The sequence below is a fragment of the Sarcophilus harrisii genome, chromosome 3 (genome assembly GCF_902635505.1).
Source record: "Sarcophilus harrisii chromosome 3, mSarHar1.11, whole genome shotgun sequence".
In the NCBI taxonomy this organism is placed as follows: domain Eukaryota; kingdom Metazoa; phylum Chordata; class Mammalia; order Dasyuromorphia; family Dasyuridae; genus Sarcophilus; species Sarcophilus harrisii.
Window position 1 is genome coordinate 415,520,627 of NC_045428.1, and position 20,054 is coordinate 415,540,680.

General features: G+C 34.0%; 1 protein-coding gene across 1 annotated transcript in view; it reads left to right on the forward strand.

Moving 5' to 3' along the window:
• Nucleotides 1-20,054, forward strand: part of ITGB6 (integrin subunit beta 6) — an 81,513-nt gene that overhangs the window by 45,366 nt on the left and 16,093 nt on the right. The window contains exons 10-13 of the mRNA XM_023499233.2: nucleotides 5,503-5,637; nucleotides 5,987-6,404; nucleotides 13,148-13,370; nucleotides 15,138-15,232. Of these exons, the coding sequence (XP_023355001.1) occupies nucleotides 5,503-5,637; nucleotides 5,987-6,404; nucleotides 13,148-13,370; nucleotides 15,138-15,232 (871 nt within the window). The remainder of the gene's footprint in view (nucleotides 1-5,502; nucleotides 5,638-5,986; nucleotides 6,405-13,147; nucleotides 13,371-15,137; nucleotides 15,233-20,054) is intronic.

Below are 20,054 nucleotides of genomic sequence, written 5' to 3' on the forward strand. Positions count from 1 at the left end.
AGTTCCCTTCTAAAATCTTCAAAGGATTTAAGGAAATTGGGAAAGAATGAGTTGTCAAAATATTTGTTATAAGATATTCTCATATTTCCTCTTCTTCAAGTTTGATTCAAAGCCTGCTCTGATCATGTCCCAGCTTGCTTTAACAAAGGTTAAGTTCTGTATTAAGGGATGTGTGTGTGTGTGTGTGTTTTATGATGTGAAAGTGCAAGTGTATCCTGGAGAGTAGTTGATATTGTTGATCTTTTTAATTAAGCCCCCGTTATACTGAAATATTTTAAAGAACAAATAAGCTGTATAGAAGGTTTAGCATTGATTTAGAATTGTTATTGAATCATCAAAACTGAATACAATACTGTAAGGAAAATCATAAGTCAGGAAATACATCTTAAAGAGTTAAAATTGTTTTTCTTTTTTTTTAAATAATTGTAATTTTTTCAGTTAACAACCTTTTCTTTCCTCTTCCATTTCTGCTCCATGGAAAAGAAAAGTTAAACTCTTTTAAATATGCATGGTCTCCCAAAATAATTTTCCACATGTCCTTATCCAAAACTATGTCTCATTCTATATATTGAATTCATCCCCTCCTTGATAGAAATTGTTCATCCATGATCTTCTGGAACTGCTGTTGGTCATTGCCTTAAATACATTTTTTTTTTTTATCTCTTAAAGTTGCTTTTACATTGATTTTGCTACTGTTCTAATTCTTCTCATTTTACTTTGTATTTGTTCATATAAATCTTCCCAGGCTTGTCTGAAATTGTCTTTTTTAACATTTCTTACAACATAATGGTATTTTATTACATTCACATACCATAATTTGTTTAGCCTTTTCCCAATTGATGGGCACTCCCGTACTTTATAGTTTCAATTATTCAAATCTTCTGTTGATTTCAAAGTTATTTTTAAAGAGGCAATGTGGTTCACTGAATGGAGTACTGAATAAAAAGTCAGAAAATTCTGCCTCTCACATTTATTAGTTATGTGACTATAGATTAACACTTATCAAAGAAACATGAATGAAAGAAACTTCTGAAGCTATCTCATCCACATGCTCCCTGTTTTTACAAATGAAGAAAGTGAAGTCAGGGAAGTGAATGAAATTTTCCCAAAATCTAACATGTGAGAACCATCAGAAGAAGAATTTAAACTCAGAACTTAGATTAGAAAGCTAGTGTTCTTTCCACTATTCCAACTTCTCTGATGAGTTCTTCAGATTATAAGTCATAAATGCTTTACATCTGCCTCTGTAGAATGACAAAAATCAGAGGTTTATAGATCTTGAGCTGAAAAGGATCAGGAGCAAATCTAATTCAGTTTCCCCATGTAACAGATAAGGAAACTGAGATCTATGGAAGAGGAATAAGCAGAGAGGTAAAAATCAATCTGAGATGAGATTTTAACCTAGTTTCAATTTCAACCATCTTCCTACTGATTCAACTCTTCTATTCCTCAGGAAATCATTTAAAGACTATTTTATACATGGGTTACATATAACTCAATGAAATGGATTTTTATTCTGACAAAATTACAGATTCTTAATATATTTTAAGCTAAACTTCAAAGCATCTAGATTGTACAGTGAATAGACCTATGGAGTTGGAGTTAGGAAGACAAGTTCAAATCCAATTTCAGACATTAGGAGTATGACCATGGACAAGTTACTTACCCTCTGCCTGCCTCTGTTTCTTTATCTATAAAATGGGGATAATAGCATCTACCTTCCAGGGTTGTCATTAAGATCAAATGAGATAACATTACAAATTTAATTGACTATATGAATACTATATTTATTATCCAAAAGGGCAGCTAGGTGGTATAGTGGATAGGCTATGTCTGGAGGCAGGAAGATTCATCTTTCCAAATTCAAATCTGACCTTACTGATAATTACTGGCCATGTGACCCTGGACAAGTCACTTAACCCTATTTGCTCAGTTTCCTCATCTATAAAATGAGCTAGGAAAGAAAATGGCACTTCTGTCCCTTTGCCAAGAAAACTTTCAAAATAGGGACATGAAGAATCAGATATGACCAAACAAAAATTATCTTAAAGGCTATTTCAAAACTGTGGCCTTAGTTTTTGTCTTTGCTTTAGCCCCCAAATCACTTCAACTGCTATACCTCAAACATCTTTACATTAAAGTTAATAAGGAACTATTCGGTGCTAATAAATAAAGTAAATTCTAGTGCACTGAAAAAGATTTATGATATTACATAATATCCGAGGCATTTCATTTATTGTTAGAATCTGAAGTGAACTTTAAACAGCATCATTCCATTGTGTCAAAGTGATAACCAGATTTAAATACTAGAGAAACATTCATCTGGATTAACACCAAGGACAGAAGTGAACAGATCTTTGGGACAGCTACCAATGACCTTGTTTTGTGGTGACATTAAATGCTCTGAAGGTTTTTTTTTTTTTTTGGTCCATGTGAAATTTAGATTAAAAGATCCTCCATGAAACTTGCCCTCCCCCCAAAAAAAAATAAATTATGTTGTTCCATATCAATTACTCTATGATAAAATTTCCTTTTTTCAAGAATTCTTTTCTTCTTTAATTTTTGTGCTTGAAGCTAAATTGATTAGGAGAGCATAATTGGTTTAAAATTTGCTAAGGCATGAGGAAGCTTGTCTTGGAAGTCAGTAATATTCAGATTCAAGTGGTCCCCTCTGCCATATTGTATGACCCTGGACAAGTCATTTGACCTCTTGCTGCCCAGGCAGCTCTCTAAGACTATAATTTTTAACATAATAGCACAAGTGTATTAATCTTTGAAATCAGAGAGATGTAAGATACAGAAAAAAGAAGACAGAAATAGAGGAGACGAGAAACAAAGAAACTGGGATCAAACATATTTACTTTTCTGCAAATTTTATAAAAGATGTATTCTAAATTTCACATAGACCAGCAAACTATCTTTAGAACATAAAATGTCACTACAAAACAAGGCCACTGCTCTCAGGAACCCTTTACAGGCATACCTTAGAGACATTGCCTGTTTGGTTCCAGACCACTGCAATAAAGTGAATATTGCAATAAAGTGAGTCATATGAATTTTTTAGTTTCCTGGTGCATATAAAAGTTGTGTTTACACAATACTCTAATTCATTAAATGTGCGATAGTTTTACATCTAACATATATATATATATATATATATATATATACCTTAATTAAAAATACTTTATTGCAAAAAACAAATGCTAACCATTATCTGAGCCTTCAGCAAATTACAATCTTTTTGCTGATGGAAGATCTTGCCTCAATGCCTTAGTTGTTGATTGATCAGGGTGATGGTTGCTGAAGGGGTGACTATGGCACCTCACAGGAGGAGAAGGAGAAGGATAAAAAGAAGGAGGAGGAGGAGGAGGAAGGAAAGAAGGGAGGGAAGAAGAGAGAAAGAGAGAGAGAAATGAACACATATGAGGGATTAAGAGAGACATGGTGATTTATGAGGGGTGACTCATTGGCTAGAGTGTTAATTTTGAAGTTAGGAAATCAAGCGTATATCTTATCCCAGTCACTTAATAGTTATAGTACACTGAGCAATTACTTAATATCCCCCAACCTCAGTTTCCTTATCTGTAAACTGAGAGAATTGGACTTGATGGCTTATAAAGTCCAAAGTCTTTGGTCTTGTGAAATAAACAGAATCAAAAGAACCAGAACATAGAATTATCACAATAATGTAAATGGAAAGATCATTAAAAGCAAATTAAACTCTAAATAATTGTGGTAGGATGAAGAATGGGAGAAAAAAAAACAATGAAAGTCTAGGACAACAGATTATACATGTGTTTCATAATGACAAAGAGCTAGGAGGCCACTAGAAAAGAATATTGTCTCCATTGTCAAATATAGTCACTATATTCACCTTTTTGCTTAATTGTCTTTCTTTCTCGTAAGAGTTTAAAGGAATAGGAGGTAAAATACAAAAAAAATTAATAAAACACATTTTAAGAAAGAGGTAAAAATTTAAAAAACAGAATTAAAGTAGAATGAGAATATTTATCAAGACTGAGAAAGGACATTTGGATCACTAACACATTGCGTATTTTGAAAAAGCCACCACAGATTTGTCTTTTGACAGTGTTTTGGTTTGGAGAAAGATGAAAACAGGAAGATGGAGAAATGTAGAATTTTTTCAACTAAGTGAAGGTCAATCAAAGAACTGGAATCTCACTCTGATGATGGAACAGTAATAACCTGGAAAAGTTGAATTTTAATATTCATTTAAATGCCCAAAATAAAAATAAAAAATAGAATAGTTATAGTATTAATAATATAGGAAATGCTAAGAAAAACTTTTGATGTGATAAAGATTAAAGTAAAATGTCAAACAATGATGGTGTTCCATTGCTTACTAATGAAACCCTAAAAATAAACTCCAGGGATTTCTTGCCCATCTGACATGTAAATGTAAAATGAACCATGCCTAAACAATAACCTATAACACCCAATTGAGTAACACACCTCCTATTGCTGCTCAGTAAATATTAACTGAATTGAATGGAGCAGTTCATGATGAGTGACGCTCAAACTTCAGTCTTAAATATAGCATGAATCACATAGGACTTTTTTTATTTTTAGGGGAGAGAAGGAAGGGTCAAAACATGTGTGAGAAACTCCCTAGAATGGAAATTTTCTATCCTAATATAGACTGGCAGCTCTCCATGGTCTTAGAGTTTTGTCTGGGGACTTCAGAAGTTAAGTAATGTGCCTGTGGCAAATACTATCAGTTACTTCTGACTCTTCATGATCCCATAGACCACAGCACACCAGGTCCTTTTGTCCTCCACTATTATCCATAGATTTTGCTTAGCAAAGATACTGGAGTGGTTTCTTTCTCTAGTGGATCATCTTTTGTCAGAACTTTTCACTATAACTTATCAGTCTTGGTAATCTTGTACTCATAGCTCATAATTTCATTAAAAGTGTGATCTCTTCTGCTATGACAACGCAGTAAGAAAGGAAGGGATGGCCAATACTAATGTGTCAAATATGGAAGTGAAAGAAGGGAAAAATCATTTATTAAGTGTGGTATGACAAGGAACTGTGCAAAGCTCTCTACAAATATTATCTCATTTGATCCTCTCGACAATTCTGGAATTATTAGTGATCCAATTTTACAACTGGGGAAAATGAATCAAAATGAAATTAAATAGCTTGCCCAGAGTCATATACTAGAAAATTTCTGAGACTGGAATTGAACTCCTATCCTCCTGACTCCAGGTCTAGCACTCTCTCCACTGAGTCACCCAACTGCCTCGAAAGGCACGATTTGAATCCTACCTGACTACCTGACTATGGTTTCTTCAATCCACTGCTTCATCTCCCCCTTAATACTGTTAAGGACTCAGTAAAATATTTGTCCATTGACTGTTTGCTCTTGTGAATTTTTGAGGCCCACATCCTGGTTCATTTAAGTTTCAGGTTCACAATTTAGTATTCATTTTTCTAGCTACATTTTTGGTTCTTATACAGTTTTATTGTTTTTCAAAGGAACTACGATCAGAAGTGGAATTGGAGGTCTTGGGAGATACAGAGGGACTCAGCCTATCATTCACTGCTATCTGTAATAATGGCACTATTTTCCCACACCAAAAAAAATGCTCTCACATAAAAGTGGGAGGCACAGTAAGTAAATGAGCAAGTTTCAATTTGAGAACTATTCTGATAAGTGAAAAATTTGCTTGAAATGCTGAAGTTGTACTTCTCCATTCAATGCCTTTAATTAAAATTTCAATTTCTTTCAAAAAGTTCAAGGGTGTTTTCCAGGCAATAACTAGGACATGCTTTTTCTGTGTCATGTGTGCATTTGCAAAGCTGACCCTTACTACCATTTGCTTCCAAAGATATGTATATATGTGTATGTATGTATATATATATACATACATACACATACACATATACACACACACACACACATATGGGGATAAGGTAGGGGGAGACTAAAGAGGCAGATGATGAGTATTTTCTTTTCTAGGCAACATTCAATGTAACTGTAAACCTATCAACTTGTGAGAAAAGAAGCAGGCACATCACCATCAAGCCTGTGGGCCTGGCAGATGCCCTAGAAATTGAAATTAGCCCCCAGTGCAGCTGCAATTGTCAAAAAGACATGGAAGAGAACAGTTTCAAGTGTAGCAGAGGGAATGGCACCTTCCAGTGTGGAGTATGCGTTTGTAATCCTGGCTACATGGGCCCTCTCTGTGAATGTGATGAGAATGCCCTGAGCACCGACTCATGTAAAGATGCCCTGGGTCATGCCTCCTGCAGCGGAAGAGGAGACTGCTACTGCGGCCAATGCATTTGTCATCTGTCCACATATGGACAGGTTTATGGGACCTACTGTGAATGTGACAATTTTTCCTGTGTGAGACATAAAGGATTGATATGTGGAGGTATGTTCCCTTTAAAGTTGTGTTTTGCATATTTTGAAGATATAAATTATTAGAAGTTTGAATTAAAGTGTATTCCTACCACACTTATCCCAGTTCCCACAACAAAGTGGATGGTTTTTAAAATGTCCCATGATAATCAAACAAACTGGTTTTTATTCAACTCTTCAACTTACTTCATCTTACCTTTTAACATTTATCAATGCTTAAGCAAGTAAAAGATCACACTGTCATATAGATGATTAATAATAACAGTTTAAAAGACTATAACACTAGAGTTTGAAGGATGTTTTGCATACATTTTGTCTTCACAACAATTCCATGAACTAAGCAGCTCCAATATTCATATACTCATTTTATAGAGGGGAAAAACTGAGGTTCACTGAAGGGTAAGTGATTTCCCCAAGATCACATAGGCAAAGACTTCTGAATCTAAATCCAGTACAAATGAACCAATGTATGGTAGATTATGTGCTGGACCTGGAATAAGGAAGATTCATCTTCCTAAGTTAAAGTCTGGCCTCAAACACTTACTAGTTATGTGATCCTGGTAAAGTCTCCTGGTTTACCAGTTTGTTCATCCATAAAATGAGCTGGAGAAGGAAATGGAAAATCACTTTGGTACCTTTGCCAAGAAAACACCAAATGGGGTCACAAAGATTTGGATATAACTGAAAACATATTAATCCAGTATGTTAATGTGCTTATTATTATTGTTATCATCATCATCCTGGGAAATTGTAAATCACTTCCCTTTCTTATTTTTATGAGACTTCAATTTCTCATTTTTAAAACAGGATATCTATTCCCCTTTCCAGCTTTGAATTTATGATCCTATGAACTTCTGTAATATCATTCAAAAGAATTTTAGCCACTTGAAGGCAAGGATTGTTTCATTTTTGTTTTTTGTATCCCCAAGGCATAGCATAGTGCTTGGCCTATAGTAGATCATTAATAGATGTTTGTTTGTCAGCACCCACCACAAAAAGTTACTCACTGAACATCCTCAAGGAATCAAATATTGTACACTGGATGTAAAACTCTCTTAATGGCTTGTAAAGATCTAAAGATCATAAAAAGAAAATGGCCAAGTGCTTTAAATAGCAATATATTTTTCTGGAATGCCTTTCTCAGGAATTGGAAATGCATATTGTCAGAAATTTAAAAAAAATACTGAGGCCATAAAGACATTTCTCTAGCAGAGAAATTCTTTGAATAAATCTCTTCTTTTAAAGGGAAAAAATAAAAGAATTTCAGAATGTCTCAGGAAAAATCAAGAAAACTATACTTTTGTACTTAGAAATAGATGAGCCAATTTATTGAGAGCTTTGACATTCATATCTCAAGGAATAACAACAAATCCACTGAAGAATGTCAGACGTAATATATGAGAAGTCCCACAGAAAGAGCCAGCTGGGAGAGCAAACGACATGAAAGCAACATGAATGAAAGGTCATGATGGATGAACATTGACATGCTACTTCAACAGCATGTATAGTCTAAAAGCTGGATTCAAAAGTGACCTTAAAGATCATCTAGTTCATTCTTCTTATTTTGCAAATGAGATATTTGAGGTTCTAAGATCGACTTGCTCAAGGTCACAAAGGCAGAAAGTAACAGAGTTCCTTAATAATGTTGTGATACTCTCCAAAAGATCTAACTATAGAACAAAGTCTGTCATATAAACAACTCATTTGTATCTGGTATCTTCAGGTAGCAATATGAAAAAAAAAAAACGGTAACACTGAAACTCTTTTAGTCTAACTTGCTTGGGGTAGGATAGACTGAAAGAATGGTAAAGGTTTTTAAAGATTAATTTAAAATAAAAAGAAATTTCTCTAGACTTTTAGGCAAAATAAACCAACACGAGAATGAATTAGGGAAGCTTGTCTCAATGTGAGCAAACCTTCAGTTTTTACATATTCATGAAGATGATAAAAATGAAGTCTTAGAAGAAACAGAATTAATTAATTATACTTCAAAAAATAAAAAAGTAAGTTTTCTTCTTTGCTTCCTCTTTCTATCTCTGTTTTCTTTATCTCCACTTTATTAAGTGCCTGTCATGTGCTACTGTGTCTAATTAGACAAAGTTCCATGGGAGACAAAACTTGAAATTAATGAATTGGCCCTTTTTCCCCATAAAGTAATCTCTCTTAAAAGGAAGTCTTATGTATTTTCTCAACACATCATCCAGAAAACATAATTTTTAGTTTTATCACATTGTTAACAGAAGTTTTTTTGTTAGTTTGTTTTAAGATTTTTCCTGTCTCATAAAATGGCAAAAATTAAAAGATCTTAGATGGCTTAAAGTTAGTTCAGCTGCAAAAATCTCCATTGTTAAATGGTCCATCTATTTCTAAGTGTAAAAAGTATAATTTTCTCAATTCTTCCTGAAACATTCTGATGTTCTTTCATTTTCTCCTTTAAAAAGGAGAGATTTGTTCAAAGAATTTCTCTATTGGAGAAATTGCTTTATGGCCTCAGTGTTGGTTTTTTTTTTTTAATTTCTGATAATATGCATTTTCAGTAAAAGTATTCCAGAAGAATATAATACTATTGTAAGCACTTGGTCATTTTCTTTTCACAGTCTTTAGATGGTTATAGCCACTAAGTTGTTTTATATCCAGTGTACACTACTTGACTCCTGAAGTACATTCAGTGAGTAACTTTTTATCAACAAACATCTATTAATCATCTACTATATGCCAAGTACTATGCTAGACCTTGGGAATACAAAAAAAATAATAATAATAAAGATGAAACAATCCTTGCCCTCAAGTGACTTATATTCTTTTGACTAATATTATAGTAGTTCATAGGATCATGAATTCAGAGCTGGAAAGGGGTATGGATGTCTATTTTAAAAATAACAAATTGAGCTCTAGAGAATGGAAGTGACATATAAAATCACATAGGGAAGAAATGAAATAAAAGAGCCCAGATTCAAACCAACATCCTCTGATTCCTTAAATACATACTTATACCCATAAAAATATTAAAATTAGTTTTTACCATTTCTTCATCATGGTCACTCTCATTAAAGGCATTAAGGATTTTTTTTTTTAAATATATCAACTAGGTATTTCTTATATCAAAGATGTGCTTTTGGTTACCCAAGTCCCTGTTGGAACCTAGTACTTATAGTCGATGCCATTTGTAATTCACTTTCATTTCCTCAGAATCATTCACAGGGTTGGCATGCTTCCTCCATTGGCTAAAATTTTAAAGCACTCTTTTGTAGGGAATGAAAAGGAAAATTTAATTTTAATTTAGTCACTAGCTTGTATATTAAGATTAAGTTACAGCATACACAGTACCTATGAATAATAGTATACTATCAGAGTAAATGATAAATAATTTCTAACTCAGCAAGCTTCCCTTCATTTTGGCATAAATCAAGTTAGTTGGAGTTAAATTATGACTTACGTAGCTTATGAAAATAGACTAATATAGCTAAACATAGTTGAGCATTCTAAAGTATAATTTATTAAAAGCATAGTTTAGTATACATTAATATGAATGTAATCTCTTATCTGTTCATAAAGGAAAATATTTTCATTCAAAGTCTTTCTAGATTATAAAAATAGATAGAACCAAGTTCTATCTTGTTTTTAGATTCTTGCCCTTTTTTTCCTGAGCTTTTCAATAAAGAATAATAGGAAGTTTATGACTTCTGTTAGAACAAATGGCTACAACTATGTGATCAAAGACTTTTGTATAAAACTGTATGTCCAGAGTCACAGAGACAGTATGGCTAAATAAGAGGGCTGGTCTTGGAATCAGGAAAACTCGGGTTGAAATCTGCCTCTTATACATATTGGCCATGACAACAGAGGCAAGTTACCTCTTGTGTAATATTTTAAGACTTCCAATTCAACAAAGGTTGGGGGATTTTCACACAAGCAGCTGTTCTCCACATAAATGAAATTATAGAGTCCAGACCACATATCTCCAAAGCTTTTTACAAGTTGAACCTGCTCCATACTATTCTCTGCATAAGGAAGATAAGAAAATATTCACCAAGTGCTAAATCAAATTAAGAAAAGAAAATCCACAAACAAAAGAGCAGTTGCATTTTTCTTCCTTAAAACAATGATAATGACCCAGAGTTTCCTTTGAGGACTATGATTGGTAGTTGTCTCCAGTCCACAATAATTTTAAGCATTTAATGCTGTATATAGTTTGCTCTGAAAATTTTTGGTTTGAGCAGGTTTTATAAATCATTTTGAATATGAAAAATCCTATATAGCAATTTATGATTTCAGGTAAATTTATACAAAAATGTTGTCTAAATTAATACAATTCAAAAAAAGTCAAGAAAAAAAAGTTATCATGTAGCTAATATTTATGTAGCTATTTAAGTGTGGACATGCTTCCTCCATTGACAACTAAAGTTGGCAGAGCACTTTATCTGTATTTTCTCAACTATTCCTCACAATAATTATATACAGTAAGTGCTCATGAGTTTATAGATGAGGAGAATGAGACTAATCAAGATAAAATTAAAGTGCCTGAGGCACAATTCAAATTCAGATCTTTCTGACTCCAAAACCTATTTTCTAGCTTCCTTTATACAGGCTAGAGGGAATCTAGACTATAGAATCAGGATAACATTGATTCAAGTCTTAACTCTGATAGATATGGTATGACCTTGGTCTAGTCATTTAACTTCACAAGTACCTCAAGTAAGTTTCAAAATTATAAGTTTCAGAGAAAGTGCTGATTTCATTGATAGAGGACGTTTCAGCACTTGAGAGAGATCATCATTATTATCATCTCCTTTTAATGTCTTCTGCAGGTAGTTGGGTGTGTCAGGGATAGAGCCAAGAAGTCAGGCTGGAGTCAAGAAGACTCATCTGGAGTTCGAATCTGACCTCAGATACTTATTAGCTTTGTTTTCGTAGGCAAATCACTTAATCCTGTTTATCTTAGTTTCTACCTCTATAAAATGAGTTAGAGAAATAAATGGCAAACCACTCCAGTATCTTTGCTAAGAAAACCCCAAATGGGGTCATGAAGAATCAGACAAGACTGAAATAACTGAACAATGTCCTCTGCAAAGTATGTCTGTTATCTTTAAAGATATAAATGTGTTGACATATTATTATAACTGAATCTTTGAAAGATGGTTAATGATAACAATAATCCATTTTAAAGTTGGCAAAGTGTTTTATAAATACTATCATTTGATCTTCACAATGACCCTGAGATATAGCTACTATTATTATTCCATTTTACAGATGAAGAAACTGAGACTGCAAGATATCAAATGTTGATCACATAGCTAATAAGTAACTAAATCAGGATTTGAATTCTAGTCTTCCTGAGCCTAATTGTAGCATTCTATTCACTGATCAACCTAACTACATCTGGATAAGGTTCAATTTCAATAAATTTTGAAGTTTATATTAAGTTCAATTCAATAAGTATTTGGTATTATCAAAGGGGTTCATTAAGCTGATATTTACAGACCTGGATCCTGTGGATAGATTTCAAAAGGTCTGTGAAATTGGATGGAAAAAATATAATTACATCTTTATTTTCACTACTCTCTAAGTGAAATGTAGCATTTCCTTCAATTATGGATCTAGGCAATAAGTATTTTTCCAAGAAAAGGTCCATGACAGAACAAAGACTAGAATCCCTGGGCTATCACAAAGCATTGTGTTCAGCTCTGGGGATACAGATGAAAATGAAAAACAGTCCATATTCATAAGAAGCTTATATAGTTGATATTCTAAATTTGAGTAGAAAAGGTTTAGTTACATTTTTAAATGTCATGATTAATTTTTCACAACTACTGACTGCTCCCAGGGTGTTGAGGATATAATTTAGAAAGACATGCTTCACCTTGAGAAGGTTATTCAGTTCTTAGCTGGAAGACCAATTGATAACTTCTTTTTAGACTAGTCAGGCCTTTCTGCTTCTTCTGTTTCTTGTAAGTTAATCTGATTTGCCCTCATTCAGGGCTCATGAGCACCATCCTAACAGAGTGGATAAGAAAAAGCAAAGGAAGTAAAAAATTCTCAGGCTAAACCAATTTGTCAAAATCAAATCAAACCATCAATATTTATTGAGCAACTCTGTAAGCAACACTGTCTCAGGCTCTTACCATTTTGCTTCAAATTTTCTTTTAGAAAAAAGTTGAAAATACTGATTAAATTCTTTTTTTTTCTTCCTTCCTTCCTTCCTTCCTTCCTTCCTTCCTTCCTTCCTTCCTTCCTTCCTTCCTTCCTTCCTTCCTTCCTTCCTTCCTTCCTTCCTTCCTTCCTTCCTTCCTTCCTTCCTTTTTCTTTCTTTCTGCTGTGCCCCACATGGCCACAAATAATAAATTTGCCTCTATGTTAAGAAAGATAGATATGGATAAATGTAAGCCTAGACAAAGATTTTTTTAAAAATAGGATACACTTGTTGGTGATTGTACTTTGCTGTTATTTGAGGGTGTGCCTAATGTGATTCTTTTTACCCCCCCCCTCTGTCTTTTGTTATAATAATGAGAAATGATAGTATGAAAACAATAGGAAATAATTTCTCATTATTATAACAAAGAATACTTTATCTATATACACATACACATGTATGGTATATGAGTATATATATCTTACTTATATATGCACACACGCATACATACACACGTGTTAGAAGCTTAATGGGATGAATGGGTGGTCACAGTCACCTTTTGTCATTGTAAATCAATTACCCTGTGATTTTAACTAGGGATTGTTGTTCCTGTGTATATTTTATAGATAATGGACTTTGCGACTGTGGAGAATGTATATGCAACAGTGGATGGACTGGTGAATATTGTAATTGTACCACCAGCACTGATTCATGCCTCTCTGAAGATGGCATGCTTTGCAGTGGAAGAGGAAACTGTACCTGTGGCAAATGTGTGTGCACTTACCCTGGGGCCTCAGGTCCTAGGTGTGAACAATGCCCTACCTGTGGTGATCCCTGTAATTCTAAACGGTAATAGTTAGAGGGTAATGGCTTTTATTGATAGTTTTGAGGGATCACTCAAAATTACATTGAGATTTCACTAATAGACCTTGGTTTATTTCTCCTAACATTTGGTCACAGAATATTAACTAGAAAGCAGGTGCCCAGCACTTGTGATCCTAAACTTGGAGCTTTACTTTCATTTTCCTCCTTTTCTATTCTGATTGTCAGGCCCACAATGTTACATTCTGCTTGGGGCTCATGTGGGGAAGTTGAGCTGATGTCCCACACTGATAACGTCTGGTTCACTCTGAGCTACAATACTAGCCGCACATAAGAAAGTCCCTAGAGATAGACTGTGACAACACCCTTGTGTAGCCAATGCATTTTAGAGCAAAACAGACAAGCATCTTCCTTATCACGATTTTCTACAACCTGACCTTTCTGATTCATGTCTATCTATAGCATCACTATGGCTAAAGAGACAGAGGCCCTCCCCTCACAATAGCACTGTTCTATTGGCCACACACACTGTTTAGGGTCTTTCTTAGGCAGTCACTGCACACAACCATAACCCTGTGTACTCTCTCACACCATATGAACAAACAAAGCCCGTCCTCCTGTCTTCCAACCAGAGAATGGATTTTTTACTTGTCAGCCAGCTTTTTAATGGGGTCAGAACAAAATTAGTGGGTCAAATCTAGCTCATTTCCACAGCTTACACAATGCAAGAATGTTTGCCACATTTTACATAGTAAATATATTTATTCAGCTCATATTTTCATTAACTCGGCAACCCAAATGGTGGCATTTGCATTTCTGATGTACACAGAGGGAGAACACCAATATTGACACAGCAGCTACATATGATTTGTGTCAAAACTTCCCTGTCACCATGCCGAGAAAAACTTAAAAAAAGAAAAAAGCCTAAAGACATGATTATAATGATTGCAAATATCCTTAGTACCTCCTTTTTGAGGTTTTTCTATCTTATAATACTCTTTTTTCCATTTTCATCTTCTCTTTAAACATGATTTCATTTTAAATGTGATTCGTGAAGTATGAAATGAACAATTAACATGGCTTGAAGATGGAGTGAGGAAAGGAAGGCTCTTAAGTAGTTACTCTATTCAGTGCTTATGGTAGCACCTTTAGACAAATCAGACCTGCTTTCTGCATACCTATTAGGCAAACTATAGCTATTCAAGATTACATGGAAAACAATTTGTTAGTTTTTTTTTTGTGTGTGAAAGATAAATGCTGGCTGTAAATATTCCTTTGTTGTATTAACATTCTTAAAATATGTTTGATTCCTAAATTTTGTCCTTTGAGATGCCCTTGACATATTTGGCCATCTTTCATTAAAAGGCTGACATTAATAATTTTCCTTAAGGCACTACTGGTCCATGTCTAATAGAAGACTGAAGACAGACAATAGGTTTCAGGAAGTTGAAATATAAGAGGTCCTTTCCTTTTGTTTTGGTTTGGACTGGACAATTTTCTTTCTTTTTGTGATTGTCTTTTTAATCCATAACAAATCAACAAATATTTAAAATTGCTATGTAAAAAAGATCATGCTAGACCACATATGGCCCAAATGTAATAGTAGATGGTGTGCTGGTTATGAATCAGGTGAACTATGTTCTTATCTCCAACTGATAGTTGTATGTATGTATATATACATAAATTCATATATATATATGTGTGTGTGTGTGTGTGTGTGTGTGTATGTGTAGTAGTGTTTAATCTGTTATTTTCAACCAAAATGAAATAATTTCTGTTGATTACTTTCTATAGGAGCTGCATCGAATGTCATTTATCTCCTGATGACCGGTCCAAAGCAGAATGTGTTGATAAATGTAAACTAGTTGATGCAACCATCAGTGATGAAGGTTTCTATTTTCCTTGAATTTATTGCATATATTTCAAATATTCTTAAAGGACAACAATGATGTAGGTTATACTTATTGGCTTTATAAGGAGGAAACATTTTATACAGTGGGAAAATCACTAGATCTGAATTTAGAGAACCTAAATAGGAATCCTCATTCTGTGTAAACTTGAGCATATAACATCTCTAGACCTCAGTTTGCTCATCTGTAAAATGAAGGAACTGGCCTAGTTAGCCCTCCCTGAGCTCTACATTTTAGGCTCTAGTACTATTTTCAATGACTTGATCTAATTCATGCCAAGGCATTCACTTGGGTTTTAAAATTGAAAGGAAATGGTGTGTCTAATCCCAATATTCTGGTATGTCTGATGGACTCATGGCTAGTTTAGTTCCAATTGGCATCAGTTTTGTTGGCAAATGAGAAACTGCTTTTATTGGGAAATAGCAAATGCAGATGGGTAGCAGGATATGGTCTGAATTTTAGCCCAAAGTTCAGATAGCTTCCTCTTTTGTCTGTTGACCTTGATTCAAGGTTTCACAAAGGCAGGCCAACAACTATGAACACAGAGAGCTGGATTAATTCCCATGATCCTAGGCCATGGGGCACAGCTTCCAGACTTGCCAAGCCATTACTACATACACTCATACACCCTGTCTGTCAGCCTTCCTTCTCATACACCTTGCCCTAATAAAGGGTACAGAAAAGTGCATGTGTCCACAAATCAAGGGTCAAAGGTTTAACAAATCTGTTATTTAGTCTGAATCAAATTAGATGTATCATTTGAAATTTAAAGACTTATTTTTAAAAGATTTTTTTCAGGCAGCATTTTGTAAACATTTAAAGGATCTTTGTTTTAGCTTTAAAGCCATTATAAGATCATATTTTTATCTTTTGCTTCATGAATTCCCATGAGTTACATAAGATGGGCAGCCCCAAATGGGTTCCAATCTGTGTTGCTTGAAGAAATACCTGCACTATTGAGGTCACAGATCCTTCTTAATATTTGAATATTTTTTCCATTGGAGAGAAAAAAAAGATAAGCTTTTTCTTAAGTGAAAAACTTGGGAGGATCTTATGTTTTAATGGTAACAAATCATATTGCTAGAATATTATCCTGTCTGAGAAGTTGTTATACCATTAAACATAGACAGATGGAACCTAAGATTTGTCTTCTGCTAAAAGCAATCATTGAACCAATAATTTATGATAATCTATGAGCTACAGCTTGAATAGATGGATTCAGAAGAGAAGCATCCCGTTTGAGAGATGGACCAACCTAGTAACATTAAAAATTCTTTTGAAAATTATTTCCAGAGGTTCTAAATCAATATTTCTTAGTGCAAAAAAAAATTAAATTTTCTAATCTTGGCTGATAAAAAAAAAAAAGAGAAGGAATTCATTTTTAGGATTAGTAATAATATAGAGTAAAACTACATAGAAAAAAAAAACTCCAAACCCTCTCTTGAACTTTGCTCTAGACTAAGGGCAAATGTTTCAAACAATAGGAGAGGATAAATGAAGAAGGATACTGTGGGCTTTATTTTATTATCAATGACAAAGAGTGTGGCCAGACCAAATAAAGCAGCTGTCATGACTTTCTACCATGGTAACTTGTAAGGGAATATCTGTTCTTCAAGGTTCATTTCACAACAAACAATTGAGATACAGTTTCTGAAAAAATAAATGGAAATTTCAGGAAATGCACTACAAATTGCTCTGATTCAAGGCATTAGCAGTACAAGAAATGTAAGGGGTTGAGGGGAAAAAGTAGATTTGTGATAAAAAAAAAAGTAAATTGTGGAAATCAACAATTTATTTCACTGTGTTTAAGATATCACAAATCCTTCAATTTGAGAGTAGTATCCTTCCAACTTGTCGGAGAGGAAAACTGTAAAATTCAGCTCAGTGCAACAAACACATTATTAAGCTCCTAAGGGAGATACAAGGCATTTTTAAGTCCTCTTGGAGAGTAATTTTTATTACAAGGAATGAATAATGTTCAAAAGAACTATTTTTGTTAATGTTCATTTCCATCTCATAAACCAGAAATGATAAAGCATTTTGAAAATGTGTATGAATTTAAAACATATTTATTATCTATGAATTGAGTGGTTGCTTTGTAAATCTTCCTCTTCTGAATATTTTTTCAGGTTACAGCTAATAATACAGCAGTTATTCTGAGTCAGTGCAATATTGTAGAAAGAGCCAGATTTGTAATCAAATGAAATGGGTTCAAATTCTATATCAGTCACTCAGTGACTGTCAGTGAACCATGATGGACCTTTCTTTTCAATTCAATCATGTCATATTCTTTATGATTTTCCCGGCAGATACTGCAGAGATTTACCATTTCCTTCCCCAGCTCATTTTACAGCTCAAGAAATTGAGGCAAATGGAGTTAATTGATTTGCCCAGGACACACAGCTAATAAATATCTGAGGCCAGATTTGCCCTTTTGTTTGCACATATATAAAATGAAAATTTTTTTTATTGGCCTGTGAGGTCCCTTCTATTTCTAAATATACCAGGATCCTCCCTAGCCCTCCCCCTCAAAATATCTGCCTTCTTACCTATCTTTCATAGGCCTTTTAAAAAAAATTCTCATTGCCTGGAATTCTGTTTAATATGTAACATTCAGGAGTAGTGCAAAGGGCTACTATAGCTGAGGAAAAAGGACTGAAGACCATGGATACACAAAAGAAAACAGTTGCTGATTGTGCAAATCCAGAGCTGAGGCTAGAATTCTGAGTTACCACATTCAATTACACCCATTTTAATACCCCAAACACTTTTTTTCTTAAAGTCTAAAATGGAGGAGTAACTTTAATGAAAAAGAGTCCTAGAATAATTAAAGCATTATCAGGAATAAGGACTTACAGATCATATTACCAGTTCCATTAAAACTAAATGATCTTGACAAAGTAATTTAAGCCTCCCCTTGCTTCAGATTTTTCCATTTAACAAACCTCCAACAAAACACAGGATTAATATCACTCAACTGAAGAGAACTGTGATATCCAGTCCATGAGGCAATTCCCTATTTTTAGATGAAATATACTAAGAGAAATGTAATAGGGAAATAGAAAGAAGACCAGTTCCATGATAAGTGAGAGAGGGACCAACTCATCAGAACTCATATTACAAGAAAATGTCATTGTTTCTGAATAACTGCAGATATCTATTTTAAATTGGTGAAAAATTTGAATTATGGAATACACTCTAGCAATCTATAATTTTGTCAGCATGCGTTATTCCACTGCCAATCAAGATAGTAACCTTTCTAATATGTAGTAGAAAGTCTTTAAGAGTTTTAGCAACCAAAATATTTAATACCCTTCAGTCAATCTGGTGCTAAGTCTCTCCTATTTTAGCAGAATTGGCCTGAGGACAATTCCCTCACTAAACCCATCCCTGATGGTGCCACTTACTAGAGCTGATATTCTACTGGTACAACTTTTAATAATTCAAGGTCAGTTCCACACCATACTGACACAACCATACATGAGTGAAGCAAAAGAGTATATACTGAATTCAGTACTGTGACTGCCTAGTACAAGCAACAACTCCAATTAAGTTAGCAAGGCATTAGCTAGAAAAGTCAATCAATAATTATTTATTAGACATTTATGATGTTACAAGTACTATGGTCCATTCTATAGGTACAAAGAAGGCAAAAGGTTCTTAAATTCCATTTTGAAGACTATAGGAGAACTTTATAAAGAATATATTAATTAGTTTGTGAATGTAGTTTATAATCTTAGTTTAAGTGACTCCCCTGAAATCTTATTCTTACTTTGAATTTACTTGGCAAATTTCCCATTTTACTTTGCTAAAAGGCAGTAGAATATGAGCTCTGACTCTGGAGGATTTGAGTTCAGCTTCCACCTCTGATGTTTAGTACCTATATAATCAATTTACACTTCAGTTTCTTCATTTGCAAAATGAAGAAGCTGAAATAAGTGCCTTCTGAAGTCTCATCATGTTCTAGATCACAGATCTTATCAAGTCCTTTGGAAGTATATAATGTCTGACTTGCCCTAACTTTAACAGAGTGAGGTTTAATATTTTTTTAAAATACAGTAGGAAAAAAAATATCCATTTTAACTCTGGGGATTTACAAACAAAATAAACACCCAAAGTTAACCAAAATTTAGTTATTCCTCTGTGGCATTGGAGAAAAATCACCAAGAAGGGCTGAATGAAAATTTTATTGACAAATCAATAAATTAGGTACGTTAGAAGTTTCCTAAAAGGCATATTTGGTATTGGAAATGCTGAAAATGGCCTTCTGGTTTATGAAAGCCAGCCTTATGGAAAGGACCATCAAACACAATGTTTTTAGAAGAAAATTCCTATATAGAAGTCATTGGTCTGGAAGCTGTTACTAGAGAGAGATATAATCTGGCTCTCAGATTATAGTCCTATTATTTTCTTGTCATTTTCTGCACTAGATTTTGTACCTTCCACTTGAATGAACTCAGCCTGAAAGGTTTACTATTTGGGAGAAGTTTGAGAAAAGCAGGATTGAATTCTCTTACAGAACTATATTTAGTGGTAGGCCAATTAAAATGGAGGGCAAACTGTTGGCTCAGGTTACTCCTTCATTCACTGGCCCTTGAATCATATGCTTCCCCAATCTCTGGGTTTCTGTTATTAATTTATGTTTATTGTTGTGACAGTTCATGCCACCCTGATCTTGTAGAGCTGCATTGTGGGATGAATAAATGGGTACCCCTTTTTAAAGTATCAGTATCAGTCTCATATGGGAATTATCTCCTCTGAAATGTAATCTCAAAGAATTGCTTTCTTCCAGAAACTCCCA